Source organism: Dermacentor silvarum, chromosome 5 (assembly GCF_013339745.2).
Source record: "Dermacentor silvarum isolate Dsil-2018 chromosome 5, BIME_Dsil_1.4, whole genome shotgun sequence".
Classification (NCBI taxonomy): domain Eukaryota; kingdom Metazoa; phylum Arthropoda; class Arachnida; order Ixodida; family Ixodidae; genus Dermacentor; species Dermacentor silvarum.
In genome coordinates, this window is record NC_051158.1 from 5,885,857 (window position 1) to 5,902,636 (window position 16,780).

General features: G+C 44.2%; 1 protein-coding gene across 1 annotated transcript in view; it reads left to right on the top strand.

The window, feature by feature from the left end:
- The window catches only part of LOC119452844 (GTP-binding protein 1), a 29,140-nt gene that overhangs the window by 221 nt on the left and 12,139 nt on the right, over positions 1-16,780 (top strand). The window contains exons 2-8 of the mRNA XM_037714796.2: positions 622-902; positions 6,830-6,938; positions 8,281-8,461; positions 9,855-10,107; positions 10,238-10,333; positions 13,235-13,473; positions 15,801-15,945. Of these exons, the coding sequence (XP_037570724.1) occupies positions 783-902; positions 6,830-6,938; positions 8,281-8,461; positions 9,855-10,107; positions 10,238-10,333; positions 13,235-13,473; positions 15,801-15,945 (1,143 nt within the window). The 5' untranslated portion in view covers positions 622-782. The remainder of the gene's footprint in view (positions 1-621; positions 903-6,829; positions 6,939-8,280; positions 8,462-9,854; positions 10,108-10,237; positions 10,334-13,234; positions 13,474-15,800; positions 15,946-16,780) is intronic.

Here is a 16,780-nt window from a genome sequence, read left to right on the forward strand (position 1 = left end):
CGCTTATTTATTATTCCTCGCGGGTTATGCGCGCGGCAGCTGTGCGTTGTCACGTTAACGCGTCCCTTGGGCCAATATGGCTGGGATCGTAACGCGAGTTATGACTTTGGACGCTGCTGCACCGCTGTCAAAACGGTTGCTACGATCTTGCCCTCCGACATACAGCTTGTCAGCTCGCGTGAACCGTCCGTGCTTGCAATAAAACAGCCGTACTTCTTATTTTGCTGCGCGAGACATATATAGTACGTCCGTTACAAGTTGGCATATCCGCCGTCCCGGGAGTTCGGTGTATTTTCGCGGGTTGCAAATCGGTTGGATGAGAGTGACGAAACTTTGGCGGCGTCGGCGCGCTGTTGCTAATCGCTCGCATCCCGCGCAATGTCATCGTGCCAAGATTCGCTTGGCAACGATGTCGTGAACGGCGTATACTGCGGGAGTCCTTCTAGCCGCGGAAATTATACCTATCACTGGGTCGAGCTCTAAACATCGCTGTCTCGCGTGTGTTTTCTTTTTTCCTGGCTTACGTCCTGCAGGTTTTGCTTTCGCATTGGCGCGCGTTTGTTTTTCTTTGAACTTTCGCTCTCTTCTTGACGTTTTGCTTTTGTTTCGCTTTCCACCTAGGTAAACAACAGCGGTCATCCGATCAGCCATGGCTTTATCTTTACGGGCCTTCTCTTTATAAAGCTGTGTGCGCGGTTTTCGAGTGTTTACGTGTGAAAAAAGACAGAAAAGTACGTGGCCCCCCCTCCTGTGCTGTGGTAGGTGGACAGTGTTTGCCCGAGATGTCGGCGATCGTGGATCAAACGCCCAACACGGCCAAGTCTGTGATTGATCTCTTCGCGCCAAACCATGTTCCGGTGACGGGTGAAGACAAGATAGACTGCGACGGACTCAACGAAAAGGTAAGTTCACTTTCTGTCCTTTCTTTTAACCCCTTTGATTAAAACTGTTCGCGCTTTAGTGACGTTCGTGATAAGAGACTCGCTTGGTAACTGTGACTGGCTCTTTTAGTGCGCGAACAGCGTAACCTTCGCTTTCTAAACTAAGAAAGTAATAATTTTAAAGAAGGGCTGATTGGCACCAAAGATACATTTTTCGCTGTGACAGTGCGCGAAATCGTAGTAATTGTTTTCTGTACCGATAACGAAATATTTTGCAAAGGTTTCACGCTATACTAGCTGCACACTTTGTTTTCGCCATTTGGAAACGAGATTGGTGTTCTAAAATTTAATGGCTGTTTCACCACTCGACTGAGTGCATCTATTTCTCTTCTTATTATTACTGTTGTTATTATTTTTATTTTAAATTAGTGGTTATATTGCAAACTTTTGCATGCATTGCACCATCACATTCAAATTGATGTTACCTGTTTCGATATTGAGTTTCGTATGTATCTACGCGATCCTCTTGCCTGTCTATCATGCGCAATGATAATTAATGATAAAGCGGTTTTTCATTGGCCAATAAAAGGGATCCTTGTTTGCGACTAATCAGCATCAATTGCATTGTACGTGACACATGGGTTTTGCCCACTGCCTGGTTTAGTACACGCCAACCACAAACCCTAAGTATCGTCAAAACAACAGCACCATACTACGTACTCCTTCAATGTCTACTGTGATCATGTTGTCATGCGATCATGACTAAGAATATGTCAGAGAAGTAAACAGATTCTAATTGAAAAGCCATAAATTGACCTTGTTGCCATCATAGTTTGTCTCTGTTCAGGAGGGACAAGATGAGTTTCCCCATTATATCTCAAAGTGACCATGATCTTGTTTACATAGTCTTTCACTGCTTTGAAGAAATAGGATTGATTTCTTTGTTGCATTTATATTTTTGAAGAGAGAGGGACTTAGGTGTATTGTTCTTCCAGAAAATGACTAAATCGCCTCATTGATATGCATGGCGTAGTCATTTCGAAATGTACAGCGCTACTTCAAGCTTTGCTTGAACTTGTACTCCAGTTACATGGTCACTGTCAAATGTACCTGAGTTGATGTGAATGAAAGTCGTTGCAAATTGGGTGCTGGTCGCAGTCATTTTTCAAGCACGCATGGCTTTACTTGTATTCTCATTAAAGTTTCAGGCTTAATTGTGCTCTAGAAGTTCAATTGAAGGCCCTGATTTTGTAGCTATACTCTTCGAACCTTTGTCATTGGCTTGCATGCTGGTGCATCTTATTGTTACCGGTACTGGCCTCTTGGTGTTACGGGTGCTAAGAATATAATTTAAGGAATAGGATGGGGGTGTGGTGAATAGTAAATTTCAAAACTGAATAGAATACAAATCAAGTAGTGCCAAAAACGAATGGAATCAAATATAGAGTACTTTACTTTTCGAATAATGATCAGTAGTCTTCACTATGAATATAAGTGATCTTTGCTTCCTAGTACCTTCACATCATTAGCATGTTTATGTCGCTTTATTGCACATTGTTAAGTTTTGTGTATTAGAAGTGCAAATGTTAAATTAGGAGCAAATAAAAAGTTTGTTCGCAACTCGGGATTCATTGGTGCATGCAAATTATTGTGCTTTAGCTGGAAAAATCAGGCTCCTTGTGATGTAGCTTGTGCCACTACTATAATTTCTCATGTTTCAGGAATAATATAATAATTTTTATGGGGTCTTACGTGCCAAAACCACGATCTGATGCTGAGGCAGCCCGTAGTGGGGGACTTCAGAATAATTTGCACAACCTGGCATTCTTTAATGTGCACCTAAATCTAAGTACACGGGTGTTCTCGCATTTCGCCCCCATCGAAATGCGGCCGCTGGGGCCGGCATTTGATCCCGTGACCTCGTGATTAGCAGCCCAGCACTATAGCCACTAAGCAGTCACACTGGGTCTCATGTTTTATGTTGACTGTGGCCTCTTGGATGAAATTTATCCCACTTTTCACCAATTTCTTTTTGCTTGACAGCACAGATTTGGCGATTTGAAAACTGTTTGAGAAATATTCGTGTTCATGAATAGTGACTGTTAAGATTTGAAGATCGAATTGAATTGGGCAATATTCGATTCGTTATTAGAAAGTTTGGATATACGTATTTGAACATCCCCAGAAAAGGATTATTATGCGGTATGGCCACAGATCAATTGCAGTGATGATTCACACTGTTTATATGACAGGTGTATTGCACGGTTACTCTAGCATGGTATAGAATGTTTTCTGATTATGTCATACGCTGAACGGCACTCGTTAGACTAAAATTAGCATATCAATCTAGCTTGTCAATGTCTAGCACATGCGTCGTACAACTTTACGTAGTGTGCAGCTTTTGCTGTCATCTCCTGGCATTCAGTAATGTCACACTGCCTTCTTGATAAGGTTAGTCTGTTTATAACATGACAGTAGCATCCAGATATGTTATGGGTGATCGATAAAGTGAAACAGATTGCATTGTTTATTGTGTTTGTCACTTCGAGAGTAGCATGTACTGTGTTGTGCCAGTGTACTTGGGCTTCAGCAACTTGGTGCCTTGCTCGTTGTCGCAGATGCTGCCGGGAGTAAGTGTTTTTGAAAACGTTATTCCTCTGTCATTATGCATGAGCAATTTGAGCAGTGTGTTGGGCTACCCGCTCTGGCAGCTTAGGGGCTATGGCATTGCGCTTCTAAGGATGAGGTCGCAGGTTTGATTCCCGGCCACAGTGGCCACATTTCGACAAGGACAAAATGCAAAATTGCTTGTGTACGTAGATTTAGGTGCACACCAAGGAACCCCAAGTGGTAAAAATGAATCCATAGTCCCCCACTATGGCGTGTCTCATAATCGTATTCTGGTTTTGGCATGTAATACTCCAGAAATTTTTTTTTGAGGGTTAGACAAGAAAAGTTCTGGGGTTTTACGTGCCAAAACCATGATCTGATTATGAGGTACGCTTAGTGTGTCGGGCATCAGTCATTAACAAAGAGATCCATGTGAATTACAAGGTCTCTTCTTGCCTGCCTCGAATGCTCGTGAACACTTCTGCTTCCTTTCATTGATAGGTTAAAGGGCCATTAAATAGGAATATTAACCCGGATTGGTACATTACACATATGTAATACGAGAAACATCAGTCTTACTATGAGAGGATTCCTCATACACCAGAAAGGACACACAAATGAAAAACTGGCTTGAAATTCCTGTACTACCTGCTTGTGACATCATGAAATTTGAACTGCATCTTCTCTGTACTAGATAATGGTTAATCGATATGCATAATGTTTACGTTTCATTCTGTCAGAACCTAAGCTCAGCTTAGTTTTAAAAAGATATCTTCTGAACAAAAGTGGCCCAGACATGTGAAAATACTTTGAAATCTATGACGTACTAACATACCAGTAGCTGTGGTTTAGGTACAGAAGTCACATAAAGAAAATGTTCCATTCACTCTCGCTGATTATAATTAACCTTTTTCTAACACAAATGCAAATTGAGTCTTGAATAAAGTACTTCAATAACTTAAATAGCCAAGAACATTTCTTGGCAAAGCCTTACAACCCCACATTTGGTTCAAAGCTGTACGGTCAACTCACGAGCTCATTTCGTCATGATTTTTGCATGTTAACAGTTCTTATGAGGAGAGAAGACAGTCTGACTCATAGCATGAGGTGCAAAACAGCAGAACACACTGTAAAGAGGTAGGATAACTCAGTAGAATTAATTAAGCTTGGGTAATTCAGGTCTGGTTAACTACAAGAAAACTAGAAGCTTTCATTCACGAATTTCAGTTTTTGAATTCTCAGGGCATATAAATGTAGCTGAAGACAACAGATTAGATTACATTTATAATGCACGAAGCCAGAGCATGCCTTGCAGTTGAGATTGACGCCATTGTGTCTTGTTGATGGGTTCCAATCTGAGACATTGCCGCTGACAAAGTCACTACTAATACAGCTGTGTAGTAGATATAAACCTGTAAAGCTGTTCTGGTTGTACGCCTGTTTGTTTTACAGGCCGTAACTCTGTTTTGGAGTGTATCTACTTAATTCAACTTTGAATATAATTCGGACTACTAAACAGTTTATTCCGTGGTTCCTGGGCATTTGTGATAAAGTACCACATCAGGCACGGACACAACAGAAAGAACTTGTGATGTAGTGACCTTTCTTCTATCCTTGTGTCACGCCTGTTTTGAAACTTTCCTCGAGAATTGTGTCGATTATGCCTGACGTGATAGCTGCTTAAAGGCTGCAGCGTTGCGCGGCTGAGCCTGAGGTTGCAGGTTTGATCGTGGTGTTGGTGGCTGCATATCGATGAGGGCGGAATGCGAAAGCGCTTGTGTACTTTAGTGATACTCTGTTTCAGTAGTTCCTCACAGCAGATCCAAAGCTAGGAGGCCTGCTAGCGCGAATTCTTGCACAGTGAGATGTAGTGGAATAGTTTAGAACCTGTTGCTTGACCAAATGGCCTTGATGCGTAGCTGCGGTTCTTTGTGCGATTTTGCTTTGCTTTTAAATAAATTAAACACTATGATACTGAAAACAGAGTTCTCCACTTGTTCGAGCAAAGAACAACAGAAATCAGTGCAACGCAGACATAATTTGCATTAAAAATTGCAAACATTGAATTGCTTTGACACTGGCTAAGTTCACGCATGTAGTTGTACAGCCACAGCGCCAAGCATGGTGTCATATTCACTGTGCGGTATCATTCCAAGCTGCACTTTTATGCGAGAGGAATGAAGCAGATGGTGTCTAACGTGTGTGGAACGGTTCGGCAGGAGTGCAGGTAGAGGTGCAAGCCCGAACTCTGTAATTAAGAGAACGGCTGCGCTTACAAATCAGCAAGCCCACCCTTTACAAGTGGATGTTACAGCAAGGGATCGAGAGATGGCGCCATCATTCGTGCATTGTTACACGCTGGCCAAGCATTTCTTCCGAATGCTTCACTTCCTCTGTCTCTGCAACTCTCCATCTCTTGTGTATCCAGAATTAAAAGGCTCTAATATCTTAAACACGCACGCCTTATTGGTATTCGGAGTGAATTTTCTACCCCTGCTATCACAATAGCTTATCTTGCTGCGGAGTTACACAGTGTTCATAGATGCTGCCGTCACTGCTAGCAGACAAGGCATGGAACCAAAGCTTTAAAATGTGTTGGCCCTCCCAGTAGGCCGAGGAAGCCCGTAGAACAGTGCTTAGAGGAACTATTGAAACAGAGTTTAGGTGCACGTTAAAAAGAAACCCCCGGATGGTCAAAATTAATCCGTAGTCACCCATTATGGCCTGCCACATGATCAGATTGTGATTTTGGCACCTTAAAACCCGAGAACTTAATTGAATAAATTTTTTTTAGCAGTGTCAGTTTTAAAAAAGAAGGGAAGACTGTTCAACTTATAAGCATTTGTGGATGTCCCAGAACTGGAAAACCGGTGTAAAATCTTCGAATAATTGGGGAATTATTCAAAGTATGAACCGTGGCATGTTAAAGGACTACACGCCATGATGGCTCAATGGACTATGACATTATGCTGCAGAGCGCAACCGACAGTGGCCACATTCTAATGGGCGTCGGGTGCAAAAGTACCCATGTACTGTGCCTTAGGTGCACAATAAGGAACCCCAGGTCGTCAAAGTTAATCTGGAGTCCTGCACTCTGGCGTTGCTTGTAGCCCACTCAGCAGCTTCAAGACATGAAACCCCACAATAAATTTTTTTCATAACACTAAATGACCTAGCAAAATAGAAGATTATTCAAACACTGTCAGCTCTCCTTTCACAACAACAAAAAAAAAGGTCGTCTATGGATTATGTTTCTGGTATTTCAGTTTTAAGTAAATTTATTTCAAGATTGATTGTTCTGAGGACCGAGGAGTTGAAAGCGCGCATTTCTTCTGCAGACTGTCCTCGTGAGTCCATCTGAAGAGCAGTACGACGCTCTGCAGAGGCAGCTGTCGCAGCGGTTACGAAAAGGACACGGCGAAGTCATCTACGAGATAGGGACTGGAGGTGAGAATACTGAAAGATTAAAGCCAGTTAGTGAAAAAGTAGCAACACTAGAAGCGACAAAAATAAAACAAAACGCACACTGCATTATCTCACGCTGTTTTGTTCAGGTTTTGTTGCTTCAAGTGCTGTTTTTTTTTTTATCTGGCCTTAATGCTGTACTACTTTCTGGTAACCTGTATAAATCACCTGCATTTTGACATTGCATCTTATTAGTTGGAAGCAAACGCACGTTTGTGTCTCTGTCGTCCTGTTGTTTCCACTTTGCACTATACAACCTTGTAACATAATAGAATACCAATCTGACTTCCTTCTGTATGCAGGTACTTTCAAATCATTGTTCATGAGATGTTGCCAGCCGCTGTGCTGAGAGGCGTCAGGTTCTGCAATGTGTGTTTTGTGTACATTTCCTTATTGGTTGATTTATGCAAAAACGGGATGAATTAGTGTTGTTGCATTAAAAGAAATCCAAACAAAACAAAGAATTCACAGGAAGATGAAGACAGCGGTATCAACAGTTCGTGAATAAGAGAATTCTCAGTCGGAGCCCGCATATTGACAACAGGATTTGTTTTTGTCGGGGTAATGTAGACAGGTTGAAAACACCTGATGTTGTGACGAAGACAAGTTTCCTTGTCGAAAAGTTGATTCTGGACTGAAAATTTGCTTGTTTGGTCACTGGCTATCATAATTGCATCAAAGAAAGCACAGGACAGATGTGTGCGTATGTATCTCGTGTCATTACATGATGTCCACTGCTCTGATTTCTGCACGATGAGGGATTTCTGTAAGATGGACGATAGAATGAAGTACAAGAAAGGTGTATTAGACAAGAGTAGTTGTCTGTTTGGCGGCGAAAAGCAGTGGATTCACGTTTCATTTTCGGCAGTGAAGTGCCAACACTGTACGAACAGAAAGATGATATGGAAACGTAAGGTGTTTTATAATGAGGTGTTAGTAATATTTAATTCTTGGCACTAGCGGTCAGATACTAATAATACACTCGACTGGTTCCTGCAATGCTGGGAGATGTATTGCACCGATGCTGAGGCCATTGGTGCCAAAAAATTGCATGCCCGAACCGAATGTTCAGCTGCTTTTAGAGCAGCCTGAGGAGCCGCGTGATCGCAATTCTGTCGGATTCGGATCTCGCTCTTGCTCCCAGCTCAAAGGTGACGAGCGCCTCCGGAGTACTCTGAGCTGAAGTATGGCACTCTGTATGAACCAGTTGAATGTGTTCAGAGCACTTGATTGCGACCAGCCAACGTCCCACGCGAGTGCGCTTGAAAGTGACCAGTCGAATCTACCATAAGTGTCTGTCCTGCGCTGCACGTGTTTGTTACAGGTCAAGGCGATGCTGGGCTCACAGCTGAGGAGATGGATGCCTCAGTGGCAACGTTACAAAGTATGGCGTCAACACTGGAGTGCGACTGCATGCGACTGCGAGAGCGAAAAACTGCTGACGGGCTGATTGCCGAGTACCTGGTTCGGCGACGGGCCAAGGAAAATGACTTTGTGGAAGTCAGGTCAGAGTCGAGCACACTTACCAATTAAATTCCTTTATCTGACAACAATGATACGACGTCATAAGCACAGACAGAAAGTCGCAAATGATGTGGCTCGACGGAGGTCTGTGCTTCTTGACATGGCTCCATCAAAATCCGGCTGCGGAGGCCGCATTTCGATGGAGGCGAAATGCAAAAACACCCGTGTGCTTGCGTTGTAGTGCACGTTAAAGAACCTCAGGTGGTCAAAATTAATCCGGAGCCCTTCACTACGGCGTGCCTCATAATTATCAGAACTGGTTTTGGCACGTAAAACCCCTGAATCAATCAATCAAATCAATCCATATCGGCTCAAACCTATTTGAAAGACCACACCTAGCTGTTGTCTGTCTCAAACTAGGGGCAGCCTATATGGGATGTCCAACTTCAGCCCAACATTGGTGTGCAGGTCATTTGTGAACTGCGGCTCATGTTTACTGTGTTTATGTTTGTAGTACAATAAAGCCTCATTAATTCAGAAAATCTGATAATTAGGACTTGCCCTCTGGTCTCGGCAAGTGTGTCCATTATTTAATGGCACTAAGCTCTCGTTAATTCAGAGATATTGCAACCCTTGGAGCGCACCGAGCGTGGAGCGCCGTAAATCTGCAATGCAAAAGGCAGTAGCGGTAATGGTGTCCAACCGTAAACAAAGCGGTGGAGTCCTTGCGGGACCCTGCGAGGAACCATACAGGGCTGACAGTAGTGCCTTGTGCCTTTACAATTGTTGCTTTCACCGCTTTGCATGACACTGCATACAGCATTAGCCACGTGCCTACAGAACAGCGTAGATGACCATCCGTGATCGCGTCAATAGCAACCACAGATTCATCTGTAGGGGTTATGGCAAGCACTGGTTTCGTTGTTCAGTGCGAGGTGTGCGTGATGTCACAGATGTAGTGGAAGTCGTCAACGGTGAAAACCGAGTCTGCTGTGGGTCACGCCGGCTCACTGGGGACAAAATAATCGCCATGTGCACACCGTAACACGCCTACTGAGATGAACACACACCTCTCGTGCTACAGCCGCGCTGAAAGGCAAGACCCGAGGTCCTCGCCGCCGCGAGCGCTTATCATTCATGAGAGATTGCATCTTCCAGATCTATTTTGTGTAAAATAGAGACGAATGTTTTAGATTTTTTAGTTAAATAAAGACATGTTATTAAGCATTTGTTAATCGTTTCTTGAGACATTTCATAATGACATTTGGTTCATTTGGCCCCTTCACTACACAGAGCTCATGTGGCAGGGGCCAAAGTGACCGAATGTAAAGAGGAGATCAGCAATCTTCAAGTTGTAGCAGACGTAAAATATCCTGGTGATACCGTGTCACTACATGTGATGTGTGACTTTGATGCCAACGACTTGTGCTCCAGGGTGGCCGTGGTGGGCAATGTCGACGCTGGCAAGAGCACGCTGCTGGGCGTGCTCACCCACGGCGAGCTGGACAACGGCCGCGGCTTGGCTCGGCAGCGGCTGTTTCGGCACAAGCACGAGGCCGAGTCCGGCCGCACCTCGTCCGTGGGCAACGACATATTGGGTTTCGACTCGCGGGGCAATGTGGTGAACCAGCCGGACCCGCACGGGGGCCAACTCGACTGGATGCGCATCTGTGAGCAGTCCTCGAAGGTGGGTTTAGCTGTGGTGATCTTGAGCAGATGCGATACAGCCAAACCTCGTCGTCCGCTAGAATACCTCCGCTATATTCAATATTCATTATAAGCATATACTGTTTGCTTGTTTTTTCACATTGTTGCAGGTGATCACGTTCATCGATCTGGCAGGCCACGAGCGCTACCTGAAGACCACCATCTTTGGCATGACAGGGCATGCCCCCGACTTCACCATGCTCATGGTGAGAGCAGCTGTTGTTGCTCTGTGGCTTAGCAAACCGAAGCGCCGATCATCATGATCACGTGGGTAGTGTGGCACCCCCTGTGTGCGGGGTGAGTACTCGCGTGTCACGCAGCAAAACAAGAACAGTTGTGCTGGGAGAGATTCGAATCACAAATCCGATGCACTCGATATTCAGAGCCGTGCTATTTTGTATACTAACGTTGTGAAGTGGGTTGCTCAAGGACGTACTTTGCTGCGAATTAGGACACACATAAAAGTTGCAACAACATGTCGCGCAAGATGCATTGAATTCTGTGTGCCGTCCGTGCGTTGTGTGCTTTCTTCCTTTTGTGTGTGTCTTAATTCGCGGCAAAGTATGCCCTTCAGCAAAAACGCCCGTGTGCCGTGCATTGAGTGCACGTTAAGCACGTTGCCCCAGGTGGTCAAAATTATTCCGGAGTCCCTCGCTACGGCATGCCTCATAATCAAATTGTGGTTTTAGCGCATAATCCCCAGAGTTTAATTTTAACTCTTTCCCTACCATGGGAAAAGAGGTGTCTTTTGTAGGTTACACCAGATATCTTTTTTCTGAAGGAACTACCGCACTCAATATTTTATGTAATACATAAAGAAAAAGCGGAATGAATGCACTTTTCTCCCATAAACATTTTAATAACAAGGTGTAGGTATGTCATAAAAAAGGTATAAATTGCCAAAATCAAGATTGTGGGATAAAATTGAACAAAGTTTGTAAAGGCGCTCTTGTATCTACTAAGAAAAAAAATGTTGCGAAAATTATGAGATAAACAAAATGTATTGCCGTCTAATAGGCACTATCTCAAAAAAAATCTAAATTTTTTATTCAACAGTTGTTCCGCTACAAAAATTTAACTGCAAGCACTACAGTTGGTCATGCCGGGCTGCGGCCGCTGATGTTCTGGGCTGGTTTGCGTCGTCGTTGCTCTCAGAGTCAAAGTCTATAGGATAAAGCAGCATCCTCAGACTCGCTGCTGCACAATCCATCGATAAAATCCGCCGCAGAAACATCTGAATCACAAGATCTGAGATCTTTGAAGTGCGCGCCACCACTCTTGGAGGCAGCCATTTTTGCTTTCTACTTTGACAATCGCGAAACTTAGGAGCGTGTTCAAAAATTACCGCCTAGCTGGGACAAAAGCAAACTGATTTGAAAACAAATATATAGTTCTCCTCCTTCACATCCGATGGTGCTGTGTGTCCGTGAGCGGTGCAGAAGGTCTCGTAAGTGGCGTCAAGGGGGGGAGCCTCCACTGGCGTCAAGGGGGAGCCTCCGAGGCCGGTCTTCACACCTCCCCGTTCTAGCCACCCTAGTGGCGTTTCAAACCATCGATAGCGGGCGGCCATTTTTGCTTTCTGCTTTGACGATTGTAAAACTTCGGAGCGTGTTAAAAAATCACCGCCTCGCGGGAGAAAAGTAAACGTGAGTGCACTTTTCATCAGCATCGTTAGGGCACTATCGATGGCTTGAAACGCCGCTTTCGAGACCTTCTGCGCCGCTCACAGACACACTGCGCCATTGGACGGGAAGGAGGAGAACTATAGTTTTGTTTTCTAAGGAGTTCGCTTTTTTCCTGCCAGGCGGTAATTTTTGAACGCTCTCCAAAGTTTCACGATCGTCAAAGTAGAAAGCAAAAATGGCCGCCTCCAAGAGTGGTGGCGTGTGCGCATCAAAAGATCTCAGATTTTGTGATTCCGCTGCGTCTGCGGCGGATTTTATTGATGGATTGGCCAGCAGCGAGTCTGAGGATGCTGCTTTTTCATCGGACTTTTGACTCTAAGAGCAACGACGACGCAAACCAGCCCAGAACATCGGCGGCCGCGGCCCGGCACGCCCAACTGTAGTGCTTGCAGTTAAATTTTTGTAGCAGAATAACTGTTGAATGAAAAACGTAGATTTTTTCGGAGATGGTGCCTATTCGACGGCAATACATTTTGTATACCTCATAATTTTGGTTTCATTTTTTTCTTAGTACATACAAGCGTGTCTTTACAAACTTTGCTCAGTTTTATCCCACAATCTTGATTTTCACAATTTGTACCTTTTTTATGACATATATCTCGTTAATAAAACTTTCATGCGTGAAAAGTGCATTCATTGTGCTTTTTATTTATGTATTACATAAAATACTGAGTGCAATAGTCCCTTCAGAAAAAAAGAAAACTGCGTAACATACAAAGAACACCTGTTTTTCCCACTGTAGTGAAAGAGTTAAAAAAAAAAAAAACAATGTGAACTTGGGACTTTTCAACGTTTCTCACGGCAGTTAAGGGGTTCTAATGCTGCAAACATCTGTTGATTCTTGTCTTGGTTCAGTCAAGTATTTGACATTTGTATAATTGGTCTTGTTCAATTCATCTCATTTGGATCATTTCGATTATTATGTGGGTGGAGTGCAAAGACTTGCAAAAGCTCTCAAAATTGTGTTTAGGGTGTCACTCAAGGAGAACCCCAAGTGGTGAGAATCAATCCAGGGCCTTCCCACTGTGGCATCAAACATAGCCGCAGTGTTGTTTCAGGACTTTAAACCCAACTAACTACCGTATTTATTCCAATATAAGGCGAGGTTTTTTTCCCCAGAATCTTTAGCCTCTAAGTCAACCCCCCCCCCCCGCCATATACGCAAATTTTGCCTTTAGGTGTGGCTTCACGGCAACGTGACTTTCGCCGTATAGTGTGGCTTCACGGCATCACGGCGCGCGCTGCCGTGAAGCCACACTATAAGGCAATATTTTTTTTCTTGGGTCCTTCAACTGGCACCCTCGCCTTGTAGTCGTGACCGCCTAATAACCGAATAAATATGGTAATCAACCAATCAAGCATTTATTTTTAAGATGCCTCAAAGCAGAAAACACCATTTTCTCTTTCTTTTACCTCGTTCAGGTGGGCGCTAATGCAGGTGTGGTTGGCATGACCAAGGAGCACCTGGGCCTGGCTCTAGCGCTGAGTGTTCCTGTGTTTGTCGTGGTCACCAAGATGGACATGTGCCCAGGCAATGTTCTGCAAGACACCATGCGCCTGCTCGTGCGAATTCTCAAGTCGCCGGGTTGCCGCAAGATCCCCGTCGTGGTCCACTCGGCTGACGATGTGGTCGTCTGCGCCACCAATTTTGTCTCTGAAAGGTGTGTTCGGAGGAAGGGTTTCGGGTCGAGCTGAGCCAAGAGCCGTCGTCGGCCCCCTCGCTCTGGGGCATTTGTAGCAGCCGATTTGAAGTAGTGCTGACTCTCCCAAACTTGTCACACAAAAAGGTTACACTTAGCCAACAACACTTATAGTATACTTTAATTTGATATAAAGACCTGGCCCCGTTGATGCTATCACATGATGATGTTACATCATGAAACTGAGAAAAATTTATTGGGTACGCTTATCACAAATGCAAAGATGACACTTAGCAAGCAACAGTTGTAGTATACTTAAATTTGATAATAAGAACTAGCACCATCGACATTGTTGCATAACGTGATGTCATGATGCAGAGAAAAGTTTATTGGTGTCATGTACCAGTAAGGCTAGATACGATGACATAGCTTATAAAAAAAAGATAGTAACATTGCTATGTGCATATTTTCTGCCTGTGCTTGCATGTGGCACTCGCAAGGGTTGCAGAAACAAAGCGAGTTTGTAGATCATAATGTCATGGCTACCACCTGTGTGCATGAACTGAAACTAGTTCATAAAAACAAGTGTCACAATAAATTGCTTGGGGATCTTTGAGGCTTACCAGTACGTTTTCTTGTGTTGACTGGGTTCGGACTGTCATGTAACGCAAAATAATGACAAGTTGGAAATGTCTGTCAGTTTAGAGGTCATGTCCTACTGTCCGTGTCAAAACAAAGAAAAAAGACCCGAACAACCGCTTTTAGAGATGCTGCACCTCAGACGAACGTCTTATCCTGAACAATTTTCTTCTTGGCCAGGATGTTTGTGTGCTGTCAAGTTAAAATTTACCAGCCTTTTGCATGAATCATTATATTTATGCGGCTCTTTCATTTCTTTTCTGTTGAAAAATGTATCAAATCTTGGGAGGTTGGCACAGAAGCCGTCAGTGCTTCCTAAACTGCCTTGAATCTTTGTTGCTTTGTTGCCATTAATTTGCTTGCTGTACTTGCACATACGGTTAAACCTCGATATAACAAACTTAAGTATAACGAAATTCTCTATATAACAAAGTATTTAACGTTTCATAACCTCTTGCCCATAGAACGCCGTGTCGTGTATTTAGAACCTCAATATAATCAAATTTCACTGCCACCGCAAAGAAATACCGAGACAATAAATGCAAACTTCCGCAGACGCACATGGTCAAATGACTGAATTACAAGCGGCTGCTTGTAATTTTGTACTTGTACAAGCGTGTGCAAGTTGGCGTGCGTCTCTATTGTGGCTGCACATGACTGCAAGCGTGGCTGAGTGCACATTAAACTGTGCACCCTGTTTCAGAGGTGATCGGCCGCATGTAGAAAGAGTGCCAAGACGGCGTGGCATCATGTAGTTGTCTTCCCATGTGTTTAGTATTGGAGGTTGCGTAATCTGGTGTTTCAAAGTCCCGTTCAAATGAAAGGCAGACGAAGCATTCGCTCTCTGCTGACGGCGCTTTTCATGATAGCGTGGTCCCAGTATGGGCGACACTATCAGCCGTGGGGGCGGAGTGGACGTGACGCGAAAGTGCGGCTGGCTTCGTTTAATTCGTACCTCCGATGTGAAGATATCGTCGATGTGGCATGAAAAAGTATTATTCGTCGCCGACTCCCAAATTCGACCAGAGGAACTGTTTTCTCATTAAAATTTGCTTTTTCCGATTGCCCAATAATTCAGAAACTTTTGCAGCCTGTTTCCGTGTAAGAAAAATCGATCAGCGACTGTACTTATTTGCATAAAAGGTCGAATTTCAGTACAACGAAATTTCAATATAACGAAGCAAAATGCCGGTTTTACCGACTTCTTTATATCAAGGTTTAACTGTACTTCTATCTGGACCTTTAACCATGGTATCAATCAATGGTATCTGTAACATAGTAGAGTGTTTTAGCATAGGATAAGCCACAGCACAGTTGAACCTTGCTGTAACATAGTTCGTAGAGAGCTCAGACGTGCGCTAGGTGCTGTGCGAAGCAGATGTACCCGAGAAGGCTCTCTTATAAGTCTATATTTGTTACACGCCGATGTCAGCAAGGAAGAGTTTATATTTGCTTCATAATATTCGATAATTCATTATGTCCATATTCGGGGTTTGTATTGCACTGCAAAGTGCACTGGCAAAGTGCCAGGCAGCTAGCTCGTCGTGCTTAGATGTGGCACATTGGCATTTCGGATCACGGGTAAGGCTGTGCTAAAACACTGAATTGACTGATAAAAGGAAGGCTCAGTATGATTACCTTGGCATTATAGTGCACAGCTGTCGGCTCACGAGGATTTTTTAACTGCGGTTCCTGGTTGCGGCGTGCAGGCTGTGCCCCATATTCCAAGTTTCCAACGTGACGGGCGAGAACCTGCTGCTGCTCAAGATGTTCCTGAATCTGCTTTCCACACGCATGCCCAACCTGGACTCTGAGCCGGCGGAGTTTCAAGTAGACGACACCTACTCGGTCCCCGTGAGTGTGCCTTTCACACAATCCTGTCAATTTAGACAACTTGTCTTGCTAGTCACGTTGGGCGAATAATTAAGTTCAGTATGTCAAATTTATGATTATTAACCCTTTGAGGATCATTGCCGTTCATGTGCGGCGACAATAGAACATTTGAAGAAAAAAGTGCACCTTTTCACAATGAAGCATCGCTTAGCATCGCTCTGGAGGTGGTTCAACCTTCCACGACTCCTTTAATCCTTTCTCCATGGCCAAAAAATTCTCACTGTGCTGCCACCCCTCGGATTACACTAGAACTGATTTTTCGCTTCGCTCCACGATGGCTGCTACTGCAGCACATCAGAAGTACTCCCACTTCGCTTGTTTGCTGCATGCTCACAGCTGTGCTTGCACATTTTATAATTGGCATTCTTCATTAATTAATTATGGGATTTTACGTGCCAAAACCACGATCTGATTATGAGGCACGCCGTAGTGAGGGACTCTGAATTAACTTTGACCACCAGGTCGTGGTATAACGTGCCCCAAATGCACGGGACACAAGCGTTTTTGCATTTCGCCCCCATCGAAATGCGGCCGCCGTGACCGGGATTTGATCCCACGACCTTGTGCTCAGCGGTGCAACACCTAAGCCACTAAGCAACCACGGCAGGTAATTGGCATTCTTGCAAGTGTTGTTTCGAGTTAAGGACATTGGCAAAAGTGCATTTCTGCCTCGTTTCTTATCACTTAGTGTTATCGTGAGATGCTTGCCTGCATGGCTCTCCTGTAGGTGTGCGGTTACTTTGTTTACAGCCTAGGCTCCCCGAAGTGACCCTCAAAGGGTTAACGAGCAGTCAAA